Source organism: Leiobunum rupestre, chromosome 10 (assembly GCF_980474605.1).
Source record: "Leiobunum rupestre chromosome 10, qqLeiRupe1.1.hap1, whole genome shotgun sequence".
Taxonomy (NCBI): domain Eukaryota; kingdom Metazoa; phylum Arthropoda; class Arachnida; order Opiliones; family Sclerosomatidae; genus Leiobunum; species Leiobunum rupestre.
In genome coordinates, this window is record NC_143393.1 from 7132203 (window position 1) to 7154422 (window position 22220).

The 22220-nt window shown below is 31.9% G+C and overlaps 1 protein-coding gene across 4 annotated transcripts in view; it reads left to right on the top strand.

The window, feature by feature from the left end:
* The window catches only part of LOC149923507 (uncharacterized), a 39086-nt gene extending 17083 nt beyond the window's left edge, over positions 1-22003 (top strand). For 2 of the 4 annotated variants that reach the window (XM_090159869.1, XM_090159870.1), the window contains exons 6-10: positions 19729-19971; positions 20065-20394; positions 20454-20936; positions 21007-21636; positions 21874-22003. In XM_090159869.1, the coding sequence (XP_090015995.1) occupies positions 19729-19971; positions 20065-20394; positions 20454-20936; positions 21007-21635 (1685 nt within the window). In that variant the 3' untranslated portion in view covers position 21636; positions 21874-22003. The remainder of the gene's footprint in view (positions 1-19728; positions 19972-20064; positions 20395-20453; positions 20937-21006; positions 21637-21873) is intronic. The other 2 variants (XM_090159871.1, XM_090159872.1) reach the window with 2 other exon arrangements.
* The last annotated feature ends 217 nt before the right edge of the window (positions 22004-22220 follow it).

Below are 22220 nucleotides of genomic sequence, written 5' to 3' on the forward strand. Positions count from 1 at the left end.
CTAATTAAATAAACAATTAAAATTTAATAAAGACAATAAGGTAAAATGGACGTAAGAATACTGTTGTCAGTTGTCGAAGTAGAATAAGCTTAGGGATTTTTTTAAAGTATTATATATTATATGATATGGTAAAGAAATGCCAAATTATAAATTAAGTTTCCAGCCATGGTGTATTGAAGCTGGCTTGAATGGCTCAACAAGGTGGTACTTACTTGTATTGATTTCTTTGAAAACTATGTGAATACATTTATTTCAGACTGGAATGTAGGTAACATTTCTTTTAATCTTGTCATATTTAAGGTCATTGCCACTAGGTGAGCAAAATATTTATTATATTAATTGAATAATAGTCCGCTGCCCATCAGTCGCCTATATTATATACCACTTAGCTCATTTCAACTAATTGTCATTCAAACATATCTAAATTACATAAATTAACATAATACTAATTGTTTACTAATTATGTTAAGTGAGTTGATTTTATTTTCACCACAAACACGTGGGAAAGATGGTTTGGGTATACATATGTTATTAGCATTACATCACTGGTTTCAAGCTTTACAAAAACAAATTGCTGCAAACTAATAATAGTTCTGTTATTCATGTAAGTTCTTTCAAACTTGAAATACCATATGGCCCCTTTTGCTAAAATAATTAAATATAGGCCTATAAATTATGTAAAAGTCTTATGATCAGCACTTTCTACTCCAATTTAGTAGGTCTTTAAGCCATAGCAAATCAATAGCTACAGTATTTAATTTGTTCTTATCTGTATTAATGAACAATTAGATTTTGTGACTTGGAATTTTGGTAATAGAAATTAATTCATGGGTGTTTTCAATTCCTTCTCATATATGTTCATTTTCTGTGCCTACCTACTCCATATTTTTGTGGCTGCATTTAGATGAAACTATTTTATTTTTAAAACAACCCTTACCGAAATTATAATAATAAATTGCTTCTTTATTGGAATACCTTTCAAGAAAAACTTATTTACAAAAGGATCCGCCTGGTTGATAAAATTATTTAATTTCATTAGAATAATTATTAATTATCTAAAATTTCGTTCTTTTATTCAAATATTTGGTGATCTGGCGTTTAAACCCTTACCAAAAAATAGTTGGATTTCAGTTTGTATTTAGTTGTTATACACATTTTAGTTGATATTAAGTTGGTTTTAAGTAGGCACAAGTTGTCAGCATATTTCAATAGTTAAAGGGGTAATAAGTTGTTATTAAGTTGGTGGGAAAACACTTTTCTTTAAGTTGGTAATTAGTTTGTAGTCAGAAAATTACATTATTTTTAAGTTCTTTAGTTCTTTAGTTCTTTCCCTTACCAAAAAATAAGTTGGCTAAAAACCACTTACGACAACATGTATTTCAACTTGGTTTTCAGTTTGTATTTGGGACAAATGCCTACTAATAATTAACTTAAATCGTCTTTATTAATCAACTTATTTCCAACTAAACCAGAATCAACATTTACATTTAACTACTTAAAACCAACTTAAAAATAATATGTAACTTCCTGACTACTAAAAACCAACTAATTACAAACTTAGCAAAAGAAGTATTTTCCTACCAACTGAATAACAACTTATTTACCCCTTCAACTAGTAACTTGAAATATGCTGACAACTTGAGCTTACTTAATACCAAGTTAATATCAACTAATAATGTGTATACAAACTGAATCCAACTTATTTTTTGGTAAGGGATTTATTTCTCAACAAGAGGTCTAAGACCCATCACGTTAAGACAGTGGACAATATAATTATACATATACAGAGGAGATATTATATACAGTTTGTATGTACAGGAAAACAGTACAATGTGAGGGAGATACAAGGGAAATAAAACAAAATAAAGGAGTTACATTCCCTTACCAAAAAATAAGTTGGCTAAAAACCACTTAGGACAACTTGTTTTTCAGTTTGTATTTGGGACAAATGCCTACTTAAAAATAACTTAAATCCTCTTTATTAATCAACTTATTTCCAACTAAACCAGAATCAACATTTACACTTAACTACTTAAAAGCAACTTAAATCCTACTAGGGAAACATCTAAAATCCAACTTAAAAATATGTAATTTCCTGACTACTAAAAACTAACTAATTATAAACTTAGCAAAAGCAGTATTTTCCTACCAGCTGAATAACAACTTATTACCCCTTTAATAGTAACTTGAAATATGCTGACAACTTGAGCCTACTTAATACCAACTCAATATCAACTAATAATATGTATTCTGGTTTAATTGGAAATAAGTTGATTAATAAAGAGGATTTAAGTTATTTTTAACTAGGCATTTGTCCCAAATACAAACTGAAAACCAAGTTGAAATACAAGTTGTCCTAAGTGGTTTTTAGCCAACTTATTTTTTGGTAAGGGGCGAAGAGGGAAGGAAGGAGAGCCTGCGAACGGAAAGTCGAAAGTCAGGAAGAATGAGGGCCGCGGATTTCATTGCCAAGACGAGATGGCGGACGTAAGCGGGGCTAGGGCTCCGTTGGAGCGGTGAATAATACTGTTTACTATTGCGAGGCGTTTGACGCGGCGACGGTCCGAGAGGGAATCCCACTTGAAGTTTTTCAAGACAAAACGGAGGGCTTTACGTTGGATGGTTTCAATGGTATGCATGCTGCTGGCGGTGTTGGGGGACCAGACTGGGGAACAATACTCCAGAATGGGGAGGACATATGTTTTAATAGCAAGGGTTTTTGTCTGAAAGGAGCAATGTGAGAGGTGTCGGCGCACAAAACCTAGGGTACGGGTGGCTTTGGAAGTGACGGTCGAGATATGAGGATTCCAATCAAGGGTACAGGATAGCGTTACCCCAAGGTATTTAAGTTGGTTTTAAGTTGTCTTTATTAAGGAAGTTTTAAGTTTAGTTGGTGTGAAGTTGTTTTTAAGTAGGTTTTTAGTTAATATTTAGTTGGTATTTGTCTCAAATACAAACTTATAACTAACTTTTAACTAAATTCAATTTATATAAGTTTAAGTAGTTCCTAGACAACTTAATTTTTGGAAAGGGAAGAGACTGAGAGTACTGCTTGATTTAAGTTCATTTGGGAGTTGATTCCTAAGTTCTACTACATTGAATCTTACACTTTTATCCCTAAAATTTTACATATTTTTACCTAAAAATTATTTTTATGGCCTCTGGTAATTAATCCCTGATCAGGAACAGGTTATGGTGGGAAAATAAAGATTTAATAAAGTAATTGAAGTCTAAAATAAAACTTGGTAAGGAAAACAAAAGCTGAAAGCTTTGTAATCATGGTTTACTTAATTAAGTTACAATTTACCATTTTAAGTAGTGTTATGGATTATGCTGTCACTTTAGAAATGTAACAGGGTTGCCACAAGTCAGGGATTTTAAAAATGGGCCGGACAAGTTGGAATTTAATGAATTTATGAAAGGTCCGGGAATTAGCTTTTCTCTTGACACTTTTTGAAGGTAATTTTACTATAGATCTATGACAAATTCTATGATTATCATTTATTTCTTTGAAATTTTGGCAAATTTTTTCAACATTGCAATAGCTTTTTCACTGAAATATCAGTCCATTTAAATTTATTAACTTCAATGGTAGACCTCTGGTATGTAAATGTTTTTTGGTATATGAGTTAAGAACCTGGAATAGTGAAGGAATAAATTTTATTTACCTTACAGTTTTCTAGATTGGGAAATTTTACTTTCAAATTTCTAGTCAGTTTTTAATAGTCATTAATGAATTATTCTCTTTGATAAAAGTAAGGCTTCAGGGTGAAGCTCAACAGTGGAAATTCAAAAACATTTGGATCTAACATACTATATTCCGACTTTCTTCCTATAACTATTTATTTTATGTACTTTGCGCTTTGCTTTCAAAGTGTCAATATAGTGTTAAAGTTCAATAGTAGGTGCTCAAAAACAGCCAGTTTTTTACTAAAGCAATAATTTCATTGGCTTTTAATGCTGGCTGGTTTTTAAAAATGTTTCCTTAATGCATATATCTAGCAAGTAATATTGCTACAGAGCCAGAGTTCTTCTAAAAGCATTTATTATATTTTTATTTAAGTTATTCCTATAATATCCTATAAATTCACCTAAACGTTACTATAATTTCCTATAGGTACTTAAATATTATATTTCATATAAAATGACTACGAATTTACGGTTTCCTATTGGATGGTTTCCTGTGGTCACCCTGAACATTCTGAACTTATAATTCTTCAAAAATTAAATTAAATAATTTTTAATTTGTTACCTAAAATACCTTAAACTTTCTCCCATCATTACTAGTATTAGATTTTAGCACGAAGTTTACCAATTCCTTCTGAGATATGTGCATTCAACAATAGCTTCACCTCCTATCCACTCACGAGGGTACCTCCCCTTACCAAAAAATAAGTTGGACTTTAGTTGGTATACACATTTTAGTTGACATTAAGTTGGTTTTAAGTAGGCTCAAGTGGTCAGTATATTTCAATAAACAAGTTAAAGGGGTAATAAGTTGGTGGGAAAATACTTTGGTTTTTTAAGTTGGTTTTTAGTGGTCAGAAAATTACATATTATTTTTAAGTAGGTTTTTAGTAGGTATTTGTCTCATACAAAACTTAAAACGAATTTAAAGTATTTCCTAGACAACTTATTTTTTGGTAAAGTGTTTTTTTTCCGAATATTCGCCGAATATTAATGTTATTCAATATTTGATCAAATATCAAAAGAAGCGTGAAACGAATATCAAGATGGTTATTAGTCTCTATATTTGCCCAGCTGTAATTAAAGTGCTTTAAATTATTGTACAATTTCTTTTTCGTGAAAAAAGTGACAGTCACAGTTATTAAATAATCACCCTGATAGTCAGCTCATGTTTTGTTTGTTGAATTATATTAGGGTAGAAAAAACTTTCAATAAACTAGCATTCCTTATTGTTTAAAGATTTCTTGTTTCACTTCCACTTCCCACCAAAAAGCATATGAATTCATCACTACGCTTTGATGTAACTTGTTTCCAGAGCTGTTTAGTAACTAGGGGCTTATATAAGACGTATGAAACCAGCATAAATATTACACTTATATACATCGCAATTTGGGTCAAATCAGGTGACTAATTTGTAGTTTTTCAACGGCCCAAGCTAAATCTCAGGGATAGATGTCCCCAGCTCAAAAGGACAGTGCCAAAATCTTGCTCTACACTCTTTAAGTTTCAGGCTACCACCCTTAACCCTTTTTGATACAGGAGTATTTTCTTTAGAGTGCCAACCAAGTTTATGTGCATAAGTTTATAACATTTGCTCAAGTGTTTCATAAATTTTGTCATTGTCGTATCAGTTTTTTCTATATTTTATTTAGTGCAAATTTTGTTAGGAATAGTTTCAATTGGGTTTCTAGGTTGAGATTATACACTTCAAATGTCTAAGGAAACCATAGATGATTTCCTTAGAAACTTATTTGTTTACAACTTAGTTTTTAACTCATTGTATATGACTAAGCTTAGCACTGATTTTACTTATCACATTTGCTCTTTTTTTTTTAACAATCAAAATTTATGTGACTAGTTTCATGAAGAGCAATATAAATAAGAAATTCTTCTATAAAATCAGTTTGGATTTTTTTTGCTGCGATTGCCAGCCAATTAACATAAAAATGTTGGTCTCATTTGATGAAGTTTGTGGCCCATCCATTTCTCTGGGTCCATTTGCAGCACTGTTGCAATTGAGCCTGAACAGGTTACTCATTATGGAAATTATGGGATTCAATGGACTGATGCAGTATACCAAAATGTGTTGTTTATTTTTCAGATGGTGGGCTTAGGTTTCTATAAAAATTAATTAGGTATTAGGGTTAAAGATTAATTAATGGTACTATTCGGCTGTCCCATGGCAAAACCTTTTAACCAACACTAACGTAATTTTGAGATATTTGACTTTTTCAAAAGCTAAGTTATAAGATTTTAACGTGGTTTTTAAAGCAAAAATTATAAAATCCAAAACCATTTTTTAAGTCATAAATAGTTAAATATTTGACTTTTACCTCGAACTTTTACAGTACTTTTGTGCATGCCTTAGTAGTACTGATGCGTAAAATCTAATTAAAAAAAATTTGTTGGTTATAAGGTTTTGCCATGGGGCAGCCGTATTGTTTTACCAACCACAGTTTTTTTCTTTTGATAATATGCTACAGTGGCGTATATAAATATAGATGTTTCGTTTTGTGTGAAGATAATTTTGAGCATAATGCTGAATGTTATAGGTTATTAATTCTTAATTTTGTGTAGCCAATAGGCCATTCCCTAAAATGCAACTTTTCCTCTATTTGAAAACCCAATTTTTAGTTTGGGTCAAAATTGTCTCACTTAAATTATTAATACCTGTTTCAAAATTAAGAAACAGGAATCATAAAAACTTCAATCTTGTTTAGATCGTATAATATAAGAATAGAAAAACAAGTAAAAGGATGGTTTTTATATTATTTCCTAGTATACATAAGTTTGGAGGAGTTAAGAAGTAATTGTTAAGATAGGGCTGCTAGTGGTTAGCTGTAACACCATTACTCTCGCACTCAAATAATTTTTTCCGGTGGAACAGTAATCAGTGTCTCTGTGGGCTGTTATATAAACTTATTTATGCATAGTCATAGTCTAGTGAAATTGAATCCAAATTCATATTGTGTGTGTGTGTGTGTTATTTCAAATGAGTTTTTAACAATTGGTAGTATTAACGCAATGTGTCTATTTAAATGTATTGATAGATACATTGTGAAGCTTGGTGAAATATTAAATTGTGAGGTTTATTCTATAATCTGTGTGAATTTTTGTGTGCAAAACAAGAAAAACTTACCCATAAATTGATGATCTAGATCTAAACTATTGGGACAATAAAAAAATAAAATTTTGTTAGCCAACTTAACTATAATTTTATTTAAAACTTCCTGCTATAGTTGCATTGGGGGTCGTTTTAGTTCAGTTTTGGAGAGACCCACAACATGCACACAACTGAGGGATGGCACAATATTATAAGAATTTACAGGTTATTCATTTTTAAATTTTGTGTAACATTAAAAAAAGGGGAAAATGAAACCAACCGCTTTTCGGCAACTACTTATATATCAAATATTAACTTAGTACCCACTAGGGAATATTTTATAAAATTACACATTCTATTTCGAGTAGGGCCACCAAGGCAATACTTTTGAAGATATTTGGTTTATGCTTCACCATACATTCAAATTTTTTATCTGCAAAATTTAATTGGTTTTATACACTGTTATTGGAAAATCAGTAAATAGGGAAGCTAAAATATTAGATTGAACTTTACAGTTCTAAATAATATCACTTATGAACGTTGCAAATTTACTGGTAAAAGTCTTAAGTGAGCAAGGATTATTCCATCCAAAATGAATGGTAAAGTATTGTTCTTTGTATTTAGTTGCATGTGATACTAGTTTGTCTCTTGGGATATCTTTAATTGTTATATCAATTATTAGCAACCAAGTGCTTGGGATAAAAGTTTTAATTTTGTGAAACATAGTGAAATATAAGAAAAACTAAATGATATTATTATTATTATTAATGAGAGGGGAGAAGGGCAAAAGACATGTCCATTTGCGCAATTCGACCAGTGGTCCATTGTGCAACCTCAAACCTTATGACTTAAAAAGTCTGATATCCGACACAAAACTGAGAATCCTCTTGGCCGGCATGTTATGGAAATCAGAGGTTTCCAACTGATGCATACCAAGATGCTCTAACTAAATGATAGTTAACCTCTGTGACTAAGGAATTGGGGCAGTTTACAGAACATGTAACACACCAAAATTTTACTCCCCACACACTCATAACCATAAAAAGTGAAAAGAATCCTGCTTCCATAGTTATGTAGCAAATACTCAAATTGTGTAATAAATACGATAACAACGATTAGGTAAATACTGTGACTCCCTTATTAATATTTACCCCATAATTACTCTCTAAAATTATTAATTGTATTCAGAATTCAGCCTATTTCTGGTTTTACCTTTAGGAAACTTCTCACACTTACAAATGAAAAAGCTGGCTTGGGTATGAAGTTAATCACTCCTTCAAACCGTTTATGAAACCAAATTTTTTTAAAGTAAATTAAAGCTTTCTTATAGAGATTTAATCAGCTTATGCTTTGTATGGAAGTTTTCTGTTGACGTATTTTTACTTTATTTATTGCTCTGGGAGATAATTTGCTTAAAATTTAGTCTAGTATCCCCATATTATCCATTTAGTCTTTTATGTTTTTGATTTCAGTCCTGAGTGAAGAACAAGAATTGAAGAACTTCAAAATATCTCTGGAGTATAGAAAAGCACAGCTCTTTATTAAAAAAGACAGCCCCAAACAGGCCAGAAATATGTATAGAAAGAAACCTTCTTGTCCACGGTGTCTTAGAATATTCTATGACAAAAGTACTCTTAATCGGCACATGACTAAAACCTGCTATGCAGATTCGGTTACCTCCAATGTATCTAATTCCATTCCAGATCCCTCCTTGCTTGATCTTCCCACAACAAACTTTTCCTTCAATACTCACCAGTCTTCAGCTGCTTTTAATATGATTTTACAAGATTCAAGAAAAAGTTATTCATCAAACTTTGGTGTTCCTCTTGTTAAAAATTTGGAAACAAAGTCTGAAAATAATAGTTCTGTACCGGGAATTCAACATTGTTCTTTAATTCCCAAAACTAAACTTAGACTAGTTTCAAATTCCAGGAATTCCTTGGAGCAAGGGCTCTCTGCTACCATTCCCCCTCCAAAACGTTTTTCTTGGGCAATTGCTACTGATTATGCTTTGCCTCCTAAATCAAAAATGTCATAGTTGTTAAAATACAAGGTTTAATTTCTTATTACTTATGAAGTATAATCTTATCAAGATTTGTTTTAAAATTCATTTGTTGTTTCATGTATATTTTAGTTACAATGTTTTTAAGCTCCTCAAGCTGTTCATTATTGTATTGCTATATTTTTGGTTCCTATAGATAATAAATAGTAGGAAATCTAGGTTATATATATTAATGTTTTCTAAGTTCCCAGTGATAACTTTTAATTCGTTTGCTTCTGACAATACCTTATATATTTACCTATTCAACATATATTGATGTTCATAGTACTTTGTGATAACCTCCATTTTAATTGAGGTTTTTGAAGAAACTCCTTTTAATTATCATTTATGTGTATGTATGCTTTGTGTCAGGGTGTACAAACAATTAGAAGTTGGAGGGGAAAAGTATATTCAAACCCTGTCGAGGGAACAGAGTTCAGGTAATTTTCTTTCCTAAAAGCCAAAACTCTCCAGGTTTAATATTTTTTGGCCTTAATGGAAACTTTAATACTAATTTGTAGTTAAATAGTTTGAATTTTAATTATAATTTCATACAAAAACCATATTTATATTTAACCAAACTCTGCACAGATAATCAAATTACCAGGAGTGCTTAGTTTTCTTGTATGCTGTTAATTCATTAAGCATTTTATGTATGTTAACTCTTAAGTTTTAATTTTTGAAACAAAGTTGGAGGATGCAATTATAACCCAGGAAAAGTTTTGAAGTATACAATCGTCCCCCTTTTTTTCCAAGTTTTTATGCCCATGTTTGTGTAAATATTTGAAAATACTGTTTCAAGTTAAGGGATCTGAAATTTTACAATGAAGCTGTGATGAAAATTACTTGGTTAGGATATTTTGAAATTTTTGGACATTTAAATGGTACAATAATATAATACAATTAGATGTATATATATACATCTAATTGTATTATATTATTTGAAGAATAGCTTAACCACTATAGTTCTCTGATTATAACTGTTATATGTGCTGTAAAATGATCAAAATATATCTAGTAAAATAATTGACAGGCTGCTATTCGATTGAATTAAATCAAATGTGGTTGTTCATGTTTCTTAAATAACATTATTATTCACTAAGGTTGTAATGCAACTTTTCCCTACTTATTATAAATATTGACGATAAGCTCTATGAAGAATAAATAAATGTTAACTGCTTAAAATTCTAAATTTCCTGATTTTGTTGTGTGCCAAAATAATTAATTACATAATAATTTTTTATATATTGTTAAGCACAATTTTTTTAAATTATACAAAGGTAGCTTGGAATCCTTGTTAATACGAGGATGGGCAATGTAATAATATTAACTTTATTCATGGTGGTATGTGAGAATTCTGCTGTTGCAAGAGTGCCTAAATTTCACAGGCACCAAATTTGAATTTTTCGTCCTTCGTAATAAATGCGTAAATTTAACATACATGCCTTTGTTTGTATTTTTCGCAAGAAACCAAATTTGTTATAGTTTTGGCCCTATTGTTTTATGCTATAATTTGGTAAACACAAAACTTTAGGAGCTTAATTACAGGTAACTTCTCTCCTACCGGCACTTAACTGGGCATACCTTCTTCCTTCCCAAAGCACGTGAGTCTGTAGCCTCACCCTCTAAATTGAAATTATTATTTTTTTTTTATTAGCTAGTCTAATACCCTTGGCAACACCTTAGGCACATATCATCTAGCAACTTATAATGCCTGTAAATCAGGTGGCCGGGTCAAATGCGTAGGAGGGTGGTGACAACAGCTCCCAACACTAACTATTACCGTTAGCCTCAAACTTTTTACGGGAAGGGGAAACCGAAGAACTCATGGTGAAACCTCTGTAACCAGTGGGGAGAGAAGTTCCGAACTCTACACAGGAGCTGCTCCGTGTTTTTACCTAGTGCCATAACATGGCACTGAACCTGTTTCCTCTTTTTATAAGGTGAAAGTGCTAACCATGCACTATGCCACCCTTAGCCTTGGCTGTGGACAGTGGCATCTGGTGGAACAACTTTATACAAATTTTTTTTATTCGATTCTCAATATGTAATGCGAGAGTACTTCATTCGTATCCCATTTCTAGTGAATATGAAAAGATATTTTTTTCCTCATCTTGAAATTGTACACAAACCACATTTTGGACCAAAAACTTTTTTCTTTACTGATGGTGAATGACTTTTTGCCAAATTCACTCGTGTTATGCCAGTACACTCCTCTCCTGAAGATTCAATCAATTCATAGGTTCCTGGTTTATTAATTATTTAATTCCAAGTAAATGTGGCCCTCCATTGTATCAGAGTTCGTTGATTTATACTTCCATTTATAGAAAGGTAGTGGTTATTCCAACACCCTTGTGTGGGGGTGTATATCTAGCGGATGTCTACCACCTTCTTAGTATCCTTTGTAATATGTAGACAGGGGATAGTACTGTGAAAATATACTGAATAATTTTTGTAGTTATGGCATGCAGGTTGAAATTAAATTTAAGAATAGTTAATCTGAAATTTAAGTTTATGATGCATGGGAATAGGTCTTCTGTTAAGTAATGTAAACAAGTTAATTTCTTGTTTTAATGAAGCTTTTTCATCACTATCTCTTACTTTTGAAAATCTAAATGGTGTGAAGAATTTTGGATTTTCTATCATGCGTGCAAAGACTACCAATAAATCGTCTTCTGATGTTAAAGCAACATGTTATTTCTATTTTATGTTCAAATTATTTTATAAAATCATAAGGTACCCATAAGTAATGGTCTAGCATAGAGCCCCATGTTTATGGCATTGTCCATGCGAGAAGAAAATTAACATACGACGATAGTGCAGTAGCGACATTTTCTTTCTCAAAATTTCTACGTCTTAAATATTATCTTACTTGGTAGAGCAGCCACACTCGGATTGATATATGCCACACAAAACGCATCTCAAATTTGAAAAATAAATACCTTCAGAAACACAACTCTTATTTCTAATAGCCCGTTTTAGGTTCTGATTAATCATTTGGCAAATATAAGTGTTAATTTTAAGTTTTAAAGCTATAAAATTGTGAATAAGCCTTGGCTACAGTGCTAATGGCTCGCGGCGGATATTTCTCCGGCGTGGTTCTAAGTTTAAAAACGTTCGCACACAGCTTGTGCGCATTCATAATGCATTTAGCAAAATTTATTTCAGAAATGCATAGTTGAGGACGTAGCCACTAGGTGGTGCAGATTTTGAATACTACCTCACAATCACATTCCTGTTATTAAGATCTTAATAACGGGAATGTGATTGTCAAAAATTTGGCCTAAACCTTTGCTTATGGGGACCTTATGATAGGCTTATGGTAAAATCTATAATCCATCTATTTCCAATTAGAACTGGGTACCAAATCTATAAAATGATAAACTTAACTAAAAAAAATTAACCTTTTTTAAAAATGCACCCTTATGCTATTGGTAATAAATTTGTATTTTATGAACATTATCAGAAGTATATATAATACATATCTCAGAGAAAAGTATTCATCTTCCTATAGTACAAATTTTATTCGCTTGTTTTTCTATAACCATTACATCAATAAACAACTGGCCCTAGGCAGTAATCTTTGTTTAAGTTTTGTGAAAGTACAAGTTTTCTAAACTTTCATTTTAATTGCCTAGGTGAATACTTCTCTCATATTATTTACTTGTAAAGAATGGATTGCGTTTCTTTTGTTTTTTACAGCAATACATTGGCTTCAGACCTATTTGTAACCTTAGAAATTACTCCTATTGGGCAACTTCTAATGCCGTTAATTCAGGTGGCCATGTTATACCGCGTAGGAGGCGAGCCCGTTCATTTAATATTAAGTTAGATATAGTAAGAAAATCGTGCTGTCATTGAGAACCATATTAAAATTATTGTATTGAATAATAAACAAAATTGATCAATTCTAATGAAGCTATAGGCTTCAAGCTTAGGAATAATAGCACCATCTGCTTAAATGCCTGTCAACTGAATCGTTGAGGAAATAGTATTAGTTTCTGGTCAAACTTTAAGCTGTTGTGCAGAGAATTTTTAATGACCAGAAAGCTTTCACGCATTCAATTTAGAACTCAAATCTAAAATTTAATGAAACCTTGTTTCACATGGCCAAGGGACCAAAATGGAAATGTCTTATAATTATTGATGTTGAAGTTTTGTTTCATGGTTGGTTTTATACAATTAGAAGTTCTAAACATTATAAAAGAAACTGCTACTTCATGGAGGTAAATAAAAATCCATATTATTAAAAGGAGCTTCCGGGTTTTGATCCTTCTTCAGCTAAAATTAATCTTACATTAAATTTTGTCTTATAATCCTTGTGTTATTGAAAAGTGTTCATGATCACGTGGCATGCGCTAAGCTATATATTAAATAGTAAAGCCAGAAACACGAGGAATTATAAATTTTAAAATAGATTATGATGTCAGCTTATGAATTCTAAAATCAACCTAAAACTGGGAATCTTAATATCAGTCAGTGATTAAAAAACTTTGTAAATCCAAGTTTTTGTTGTCATCGCAAAATCACCCTGGTATTTTGGAAATGTTTGGAATTTTAACTCCCCTACCCAAATTGATCAATGTCTGATATTTGGTGTTAGGTAGTAAGGGCTGGCTGATTTAAATCAACTTGATTTTAATCACGATTTTAATCAATGATTTTTTTTTAAAAAAATCATTGATTTAAATCAATTTTATAAAGTATTTTTGAAAAAGAAAAAGCCTCGCCAATTGCTATAATTTTGGTTTAATTATAATATTTCTGGTATTTTTCCCCTAATGTTGCATTGGATTCTACCTGTTTTGTGAAGTACCAAAATAGGTTTTAAAAAATAAAAACTTCTATGTATGATTATTAGCTTAAATTTAACAAATTCATTATACATATTAGTCTTTAAAAATTAAAACATATTTGATTTAGGTAAAATTATTATACTAAATTATATAAAACTTTGAAATTTTAATTAAAATCAAATAAATCAAAAAAATCAATAAAAATCCAATTTAAATAAAAAAAATCGATTTATTTGATTTTTTTTAAAAAATCTAAAAATTGCCAACCCTGTAGGTAGTTATTTTTCAGCTAACAAATACAAATCTAAAAATAGATCATCATTGAATAATGAGTAGTTTATAGGCATTTAAAAATATATTTAAAAAAATGAAATTGTAAAAATAATACAATTTTGTTTTCTCTCTCCATGTATATAGCTTTTTTAGGTTAGTCTCTACAGACCAAATGCGCTTTCAAACCAGTATTTCAACATAATTCTATTCTATCTGAAGTTTCATTTAGGCCTTCAGCAAATCAGATTCTCCAAAATTGTGTAAAACAAAATCGTAATCAACCTGAGAATAATAGAACTTGCCCGGTGTGATTCACGTCATTTTATGTTGTAAGCTACTTTAAAAGACGCATACAGATACTTTTTGTAAAAAGGAAAACCTTCTTTTGCATGTACTGCCAAGAGATTTTCATTGATAACTTACTTATAAGACAAAAAAATGCATAGCAATAGTGTTAGATTTGGTAAATGTGGGAGTTGAAATTTGCATGATTTTTAAATGTTTTTTTTTCTAGAACGTTTGTAGCTAATTTTGAAAGGATAAAATATCAGGATTACACTCTTCCGGCTCATAAATTGGGTGATTCACTTCCAAGCTCCTCTGTTAATAATACAAATAGCAGAAGATGCTATTTACTGTCTAATCCATGGGAAAGAAATTTAAATTTACCTGTGATGAAACCACCTAAAAGTGAACGAACCTGTCCAGTGTGTCTTAAATCATTTTATGATAAAAGTAATATGAAAAGACACATACAAGTGCATAATTCGTTGAAACAAAGTTTTACTTGTACATATTGTTTGAAAGGTTTTGTTTGGAAAACCCATCCAGCGACTCATATTAGAAAGAGGCATTATTTTTTGTAAAACATTCAATAAACTAAAAGTTCCTATTTTAACATTAAAATGACTTATTAATAATACATGAACCTTTTAAGTTTAAAATTTCATCTTTCAGTCAATAAGTCAAGTTGTTTTAACTTTAGTATCCTTTACTCTTTTTTTTAAATATACAGCTCAATACGAAATATTTGAGAATTTCTGCTATCCCCAACTGCCACCCTCTCTGCAAGATCAACAAGAGTATAACCGTGGCCATGGCCAGAGAAAAATTGGAAAAAGTGGGAAGACCCTGAATCGTTTTAAAAATAGTGACTTTGACTTTAAAGAATCTACTTGCCCTGTGTGTTTCAAAACTTTTTATAATGTAAGCAATATGAAACGCCACACTGAAATTCATAGGGTTAAGAGAAAGAACTTCCTTTGCGTATATTGCCACCATCGATTTTCTTGGAAAACCCACTTAATGAGCCATATTAAGCATAGGCATAGTAATATGAAATGAGCTGAATTAAATTGTTAAACTGACTCACTTCAAATCTTGTTTGTATTAAAAATATATTCATATGAAACATTAAGTTCCTAATTTCCTTTTTTATATGTGCAATTATTGGTGTTTGTTCATTGCTTAAAGTTGATAGGAAAACTTTAACTGTACAAAAATTGTGCCATATATATGTGTTAAAATCAACTTAATCATTTTAGTCGGACGTTTATGGATAAATATATGTATTAAAGGAAAATGTAACATAGTTGAATTAAATATTATTTAATACCAAAGTTTTGGTTTTGCATCATTTTCCTGCTCTTTAATTTTGGTTTCTATGTCCAATAATCAAAGCAGCTGGCTAATTAATATTTTATGAAACTTCAACCACCATTAGGCTACTGCTTTTATTAAATGGAAATGACAATCAGAAAATACTAACTTATTTTTAGGGTTTGAAGTATAAATAATTTTGTCTATGAATTACAGATTTAATACATCCTTATTTAGTAAAGAAACCTGATTGCAAGGGTAAATTCCAATGCTCCACATGTTTCAAATATTTTACTGAAAAGGGTAATTTAAAGAGGCACCTTAAAATCCATGAAGATATAAGAACATTGTTTCATTGTCAGTATTGTACGCGTTACTTTACTTGGAAAGATAATTTAGATCGACATGTTAGAATGGATCATCCTGAAATTAAATCTAGGCCATATTGAAGATATTTTGGTTTTGTACTATTTATTAGAGCACTGTATGTATACACACCAGTTCCTTAAATAAATGTGATAATTTCATTTGAAGTCTGTATTCTTGAATAAACCTTATCATTAACAATCCAAAGTGTGCAAGATCCTTTTGGAGTTATATGCAGTGACAACGCTGACAATTCCTATATTGTATTTCAGAAAAAAGGAATTTGGATCATAGTAATGTCACTTCCACAGCTTACGATACTCGTTCCAGAGCATTCTGTCACGTATGTAAAAAGCCATTTTTCAGCAAACAAACGCTGCGCCGTCATATGGAAAGTCACAACTCGCAAAGACACTTATACAAATGTGATATTTGTTTCAAAACTTACGCATTTGTAACTGGCCTGTATAGTCATCGTAAAAAACATTTTAATCTCGAAATTTTACCCAGATAGTAAACTTAGTTTTAGAATGTGATATAAAATAGTTCCTGTATTTTCTTCCATACCAAATAAATTAGTGTTTAATTTTATCATGTGTTGTTTAATAATTCCTTATCAAACAGACCCAGATAAGAAATGTGTTTTTTCTCATAATTTCTGCATAGCATTTAAGTGGTCCTTGTGTTTTTAGGCAATTTTGTTTACCTTTCCACGGAGCGTAGTGTTGCTGCGCCAAATTTTGGAGGCTCCTTTGCCAGAAAAACGAAGAATTCTTTGAACAAGCCAATGTGCCTTGTATGCCATAAACGATTTTTTAGTAATCAAACTCTAAGGCGTCACATGGCAACCCACAGTGAAGCAAGAAGTTTGTTTCAATGTGATATATGCTTCAAAGTGTACACATATGAAACTGGTTTGGCTGAACATAAACGCATACATAGAGACGAGGGTGTTGGTGCCACTTGCCCTTTTTGCCAAAAAAATTTTCTTCATCGTCATTCACTTTCGAGACATATAAGATCAAATCATAGAGCTCTTAAAAAACGATTCAGTTGACCTAACTATTAATTTATCTGTCACTTTAGTTTCTTACGAACCAATTTTTTTAGTTTTTAATGTGTTAAACAATTTTGCTGTTTTGTACTAAAGATGATGTTTGTTCAATGGTTTTTATTTCCTGGAATGTTCTACGTTTATAAGTTGGGGGATACTGTTGTAATTTTTACATCACCCTTTACAGGGTTTTTAGGGATTGCCACTGATCCTCGTTGGAATATAAGTAGAGATTTTCAGAAGAACTGTATAGGGAATGGAATAAGTTGTTCAATTTGCCATAAGCAATTCCAGAACAAAGCTTTGCTCGGGCAGCATATGCATTCTCATAGCACGAAAACCTACAAATGCCCGTTGTGTTCGGAGGAATTTAAATGGAAAAAATCCTTGCCAGTGCATATGAGGAGATCGTGTCCAAAACGGCATGATAACCAAGGACTTTTGAATTCAAATATTCTATAAACTATCTAAATTGAAGTGTTGAATCTAGTGCTTCAGTGTATTAGTAATATGATAAAAGTATTAAAATTTTAATCACCAAACTTGATTCATCTAATTTTTGATACATGAAACAATCACATTACGTTGTAATTTTTTTATCAGTTACTCAGTTTATAATCACAGTAAAGAACACCATTTGGCGCTTCCTTGATAAATACATACAATGTGGAACATTTTTTTCTCTCTTAGGGTTGATTTGCCTGAAACAAGTACCAGTAGGGTCTCGGCGTTATTTTGCGAAATGTCCTAAATGTGTTCAAATTTTCAAGAGCAAAGAAGGTTTAGCCAATCATGTATGTAAGAAGCGAGAAGTACGTTGTAAAATATGCTATAAACTAGTGGCATCACGAAGTTACCTAGCCTTGCATATGGCCCAACATGATTCAGTGCGAGAAGTGTTTCGCTGTGACATTTGCGAAAAGACTTTTTTAACTAGAAACTATGTTGAACAACATAAATTAAAAAAACATCCTGAGGATGTTTAGTTTTTCGCAACTTACTTCCAATGTTCTTTAATCGTGCTTAGAATACAATTAGTTGTCTTACAAGCTATATTATCGTACTCGATATTCAACGTTGTTCCTCATTTGATGTTGCTATAAATAAAGGTACTAGTCAGGTCCATGAAGAAGTACTGATACTTTAACAGAAATCTAAAGTTCCTATATGCGATAACACTTCAGTCAATTTGCAAAGTTCCTTATGCGAATAAATTGTCTTATGAAAATGAGGTTACCTTACTTTTATAAATCCATGTGGTAATAGTCATATATGTATATACGTATGTAATAATTAGAAAAGGATTACTACAAAGCTCTATCAGAATTATATTAGTGTCTTCCGTTAGCTTCAATTTCTGAAAAAGGTTATTAGGGTGTAAACATTGTATTCCACAATATTGAAAAATAAATTTGATGTGCATAAATTTATAATTTTATCTTGTCTGTAAAAGTTTTTGGTTCTTAAATATTAACAACAAAAGCTATTCTAGAATTTTTGTTAGAAGAAGGCTTCTTTTTATAGGATGGGGAAAAAGCGTGTATTAATTGCTTTACATTTATTTTTTAATTTAACCGAATGACATACTTCAATTAGAGCTCCCAATGGTTGTAGAATTTGTAATAAATTTGAATCACTTATAAAGGCATGAAAATAATTAAAAAGGTCAAATAAATTTTTCTTGATGAAATTGTATGTTTCTGGGTTTTAAAAATATTAAACTAACTAAATTGGTATTGATAAAATTTAACCAAAAATGTAAATTTGATGTCTATAAGCTAGCAGCTTTAGCACGTTGGGTTTTTGCCTTGGTAATAGATGTTTATATGTTTTAGGACAGGAAAAACCTGTGGCTTCAGTGTCTTCAATTTATGAAAACATCTGTACCTTGTGCGGTAGATCTTTTAGTTCTCGTGGGAGTCTTAAAAGACACATGGATATGCATGCTCCAGTTAGACCTCGTTATCGTTGTAAAACTTGTAACCGTGATTTTTCTTGGAGGCATCACTTACAAAGACACACAAGAAATGTACATCAAGCTCAAGTTGGGCTAGAGCAGTGGGTAGCTGATACTTTTCAATTTGGATCGGGAATGTAATATAAAGAACTCTAAAAAACATGATATTATTTTGTATGAAACTGATATTTTTTTATTTTTCAACTATTAAGTTAATTAAAAGAGTATTGGAATATTAAGGCAGTTAGTTATAAAGCTATAATGTAAATGTGCCGCTTTAAATATATATACTTTCGTCCACTGTTTTTGTGCAGTAATTAAGCTACTTTACCGTTTCAATCATGTTTTTGTGTTGCCAAAGAAGTTTGACATGGATACAGACAAGTGGTTAAAAATATTTTGCAGATGGTGAAGGAATTCTTGGATTATTGACTGGTTACCCTCCACTGTTTTGCGCACTCTGCAGCAAACAATTTACTAATAGGCGTAACTTTCGAACACATTTAAGCAAGCATGGATCTGCACCAGAAAAATTTGCATGCTCACAGTGCGATAGAACATTTTTTTGGCAGAGTAATTTATCCAGACATCGTTTAGTTCATCGCAAAATGGATAAATGAATTTTAATACTAATAACATCTAGTCATAATAAAAAGTGCCAATTTTTATTTGGGCTTCACAAATGTTAATCCAATTTGCCATATATGATATATATTATTAAAATTTTGATCGAAACCTAGTTTGACGTTTTTACTAGTGATGTTAATTTTATTCAATATTTACAAATTGATGTTTGATTTCTGAAAGAATTTTTAATTAAGGTGTAATTGTTTAAATTTTATTAAAATTAAGGAGTGGCGAGTGGACTGGAAGTGAAACTTGGTCGGCGCCCAATTCCTCATGTTTGCAAACTTTGTGGAAAATTCTTTCAAAGCACATTCGAATATCGCCGACATCTGATAGTTCATCGATGTGGCCGTCAAAAACTTCCTTGCCAGTACTGCTCGCAATCCTTCTATTGGAAAAGCACACTTTATCGTCATGTTAGGGAAGTTCACAACGTAGAACCACCCCCTTCCTCAACCCCAACATCTGGTAATTGTCATTTGATTCTTAAATTTTGCTTTCAAAATGACTGATTTAAACACAACATCACTGACTTTAGAAAAAACTTGTTGTTTTGTACAGTTCCCATTGATCAACTTAGTTACATCTCTTTTTCACCCGGTGGAAGTAAAAAGAGGGGAAGGCAACCCGGAAGCCGCTTATGTGGCATATGTAAAAAAGTTTTCAATAGCTCTTCTGAATACAATGAACATGTAGCAATGCATTGGAAAAGTGGGGTGATGGAAGAATTTTCAGCTGACAGCAATAGCAAACCAGGAATTGGCGCTTGTATCTCTAATGCTGCTCTAAAATTACCTCCTCCTATTCAAACTAAACCTGTGATGGGTGTTGATTCAACTAACCCAAATGCATCTATGAGTGATTTTGGGGATTCAGATTCAAGTGGTATAGGTTAGGTTTTATGGTCGCCTACAAATAAAATGTTTAGTAACTCCTCTTTTTGCCTACAGAATTTGCTGCTATGAATATCAAACCACCAGCTACTTGTATTGCTTGCCATACCAAACTTGGTTCTTTCTCAAGCTTTAGCTACCATCTAATGGCCAGCACAAATTGTAGGGTGAAACAGTTCAACTGTAGTATTTGCGAAAAGTCATTTATTTGGCCAGCTACTTTATTAAGACATTTGAAAGAGCAACATACTAGTGACTATGGAAAATCTCTTCAAAGTTTTCATTCTCTAAATTCAACATCTCCCCTATCACATACACCAGAACCCTTGTCTAAGGACTGGTATTTTTGCGACATTTGCCATAAAGCTTTTTTAAACAAAACTGGTATTGGCTTGCACATTAAAAAATACCATCCAGAAAAGTTGCCTAGTTCACAGGAAAAGTTGGCTTCAGATGACCAGGGTAATGAATTGCCAGACCCTTCTGGTGTTGGTAGATTGAGTTCATCACCAACCAGCTATTTGGGATATTCGGGAGTTGGTCAGTAAATAGTTTTCATTGAAAATCGGAATGTATTTAATAGGCCTACAACATTCTTTATATGTTTTAGTAGATTATTTACTCAGTCAAAAGAAAAGGGGCAGAAAACCAGGCACCCGTGTTTGCAAAATGTGCAAAAAAGCATTTGCTGGGCCTGATACCCTACTGATGCATTTGCAGCACTGCCATAAAGAAATCGCATATGCTGAAAATAAATATGAACAACATTTTGAGGACCTTCAGTATGATTCTAGAAGTAGCTTATCAGCTATAGAGCCTTCACAATCCTTGAGACTTCCTTCCGTGTCTTCTATTCCTCAACTCCATCAACATACTCAGTCATCTCACATCTCATCTTCTGTACAGGCTACTCTGAGTGCTTATCCTATTGACACTTCTGGGCCTCTTTCATCTTTCAAACCTCCAATTACGCTGGATAATAACCCGGGCACTGTAATTCCCGTTACTTACAGTCCAGAAAAGGATGAAGAAGAAGACATTGATGATGATGATGATGATGAAGAAGAATGTGGGATTCCTTTGCCTGAAAACCTGTTGATCAGTAAAGCTTGTGAACCTAGTATCCATAGAAAAATGGACAAACTTCATCCTCAAATCAGTTCTGTGAATGACCCATCTTTGATTGATGCCATCAGCTTGCTTTCAACAAACAATTCTGGATTACATTCCAACAGCTAGGGTAAAGCTTTATCAAATGTTTATATTCTTTGCCAAAACTTGTCATTTGCACACAACTGGTTTATTACAATTTTTGCACTGTTTCTTTTTTTCTCGGTTTGAATTTTAGTATTTTGTTTTATTTATCTTATGACACAATTTCAAGGTGTTTATCTTTGTATCAGGCTTTTGTTCTAGCAATTTTTTAAGTAGTCTTATTTTTTAATTAAGGCTATAGTTTTTTTTGCGTGATTCTTAGGTTATTCCACCAAGGATGGTACTTGGCGAGTAGCAGCTGCTCCTCTTATGTCCTCTTTCAAGCAGATGCGACATCTTGGAAATAAATTACCAGATAGCGGTTTTCAAGAGCGATTACCTTGTGACTTGTGCCATAAAGTATTTAATAGTAAAAGACTGTTGCAGCAACATACAAACTTACACTTACCTCATCGCCGAGAATATCCTTGTAATATATGTGGTAAAACATTTCTTTGGAAGAATAATATGTATGCACACAAGAAGAAATACCATCAGACCACACCTTGTGTGTTGTCCATAGGGCCTTTACGTCCAAAATAGGTCATAGCATGTGTTTGATTGTATTTA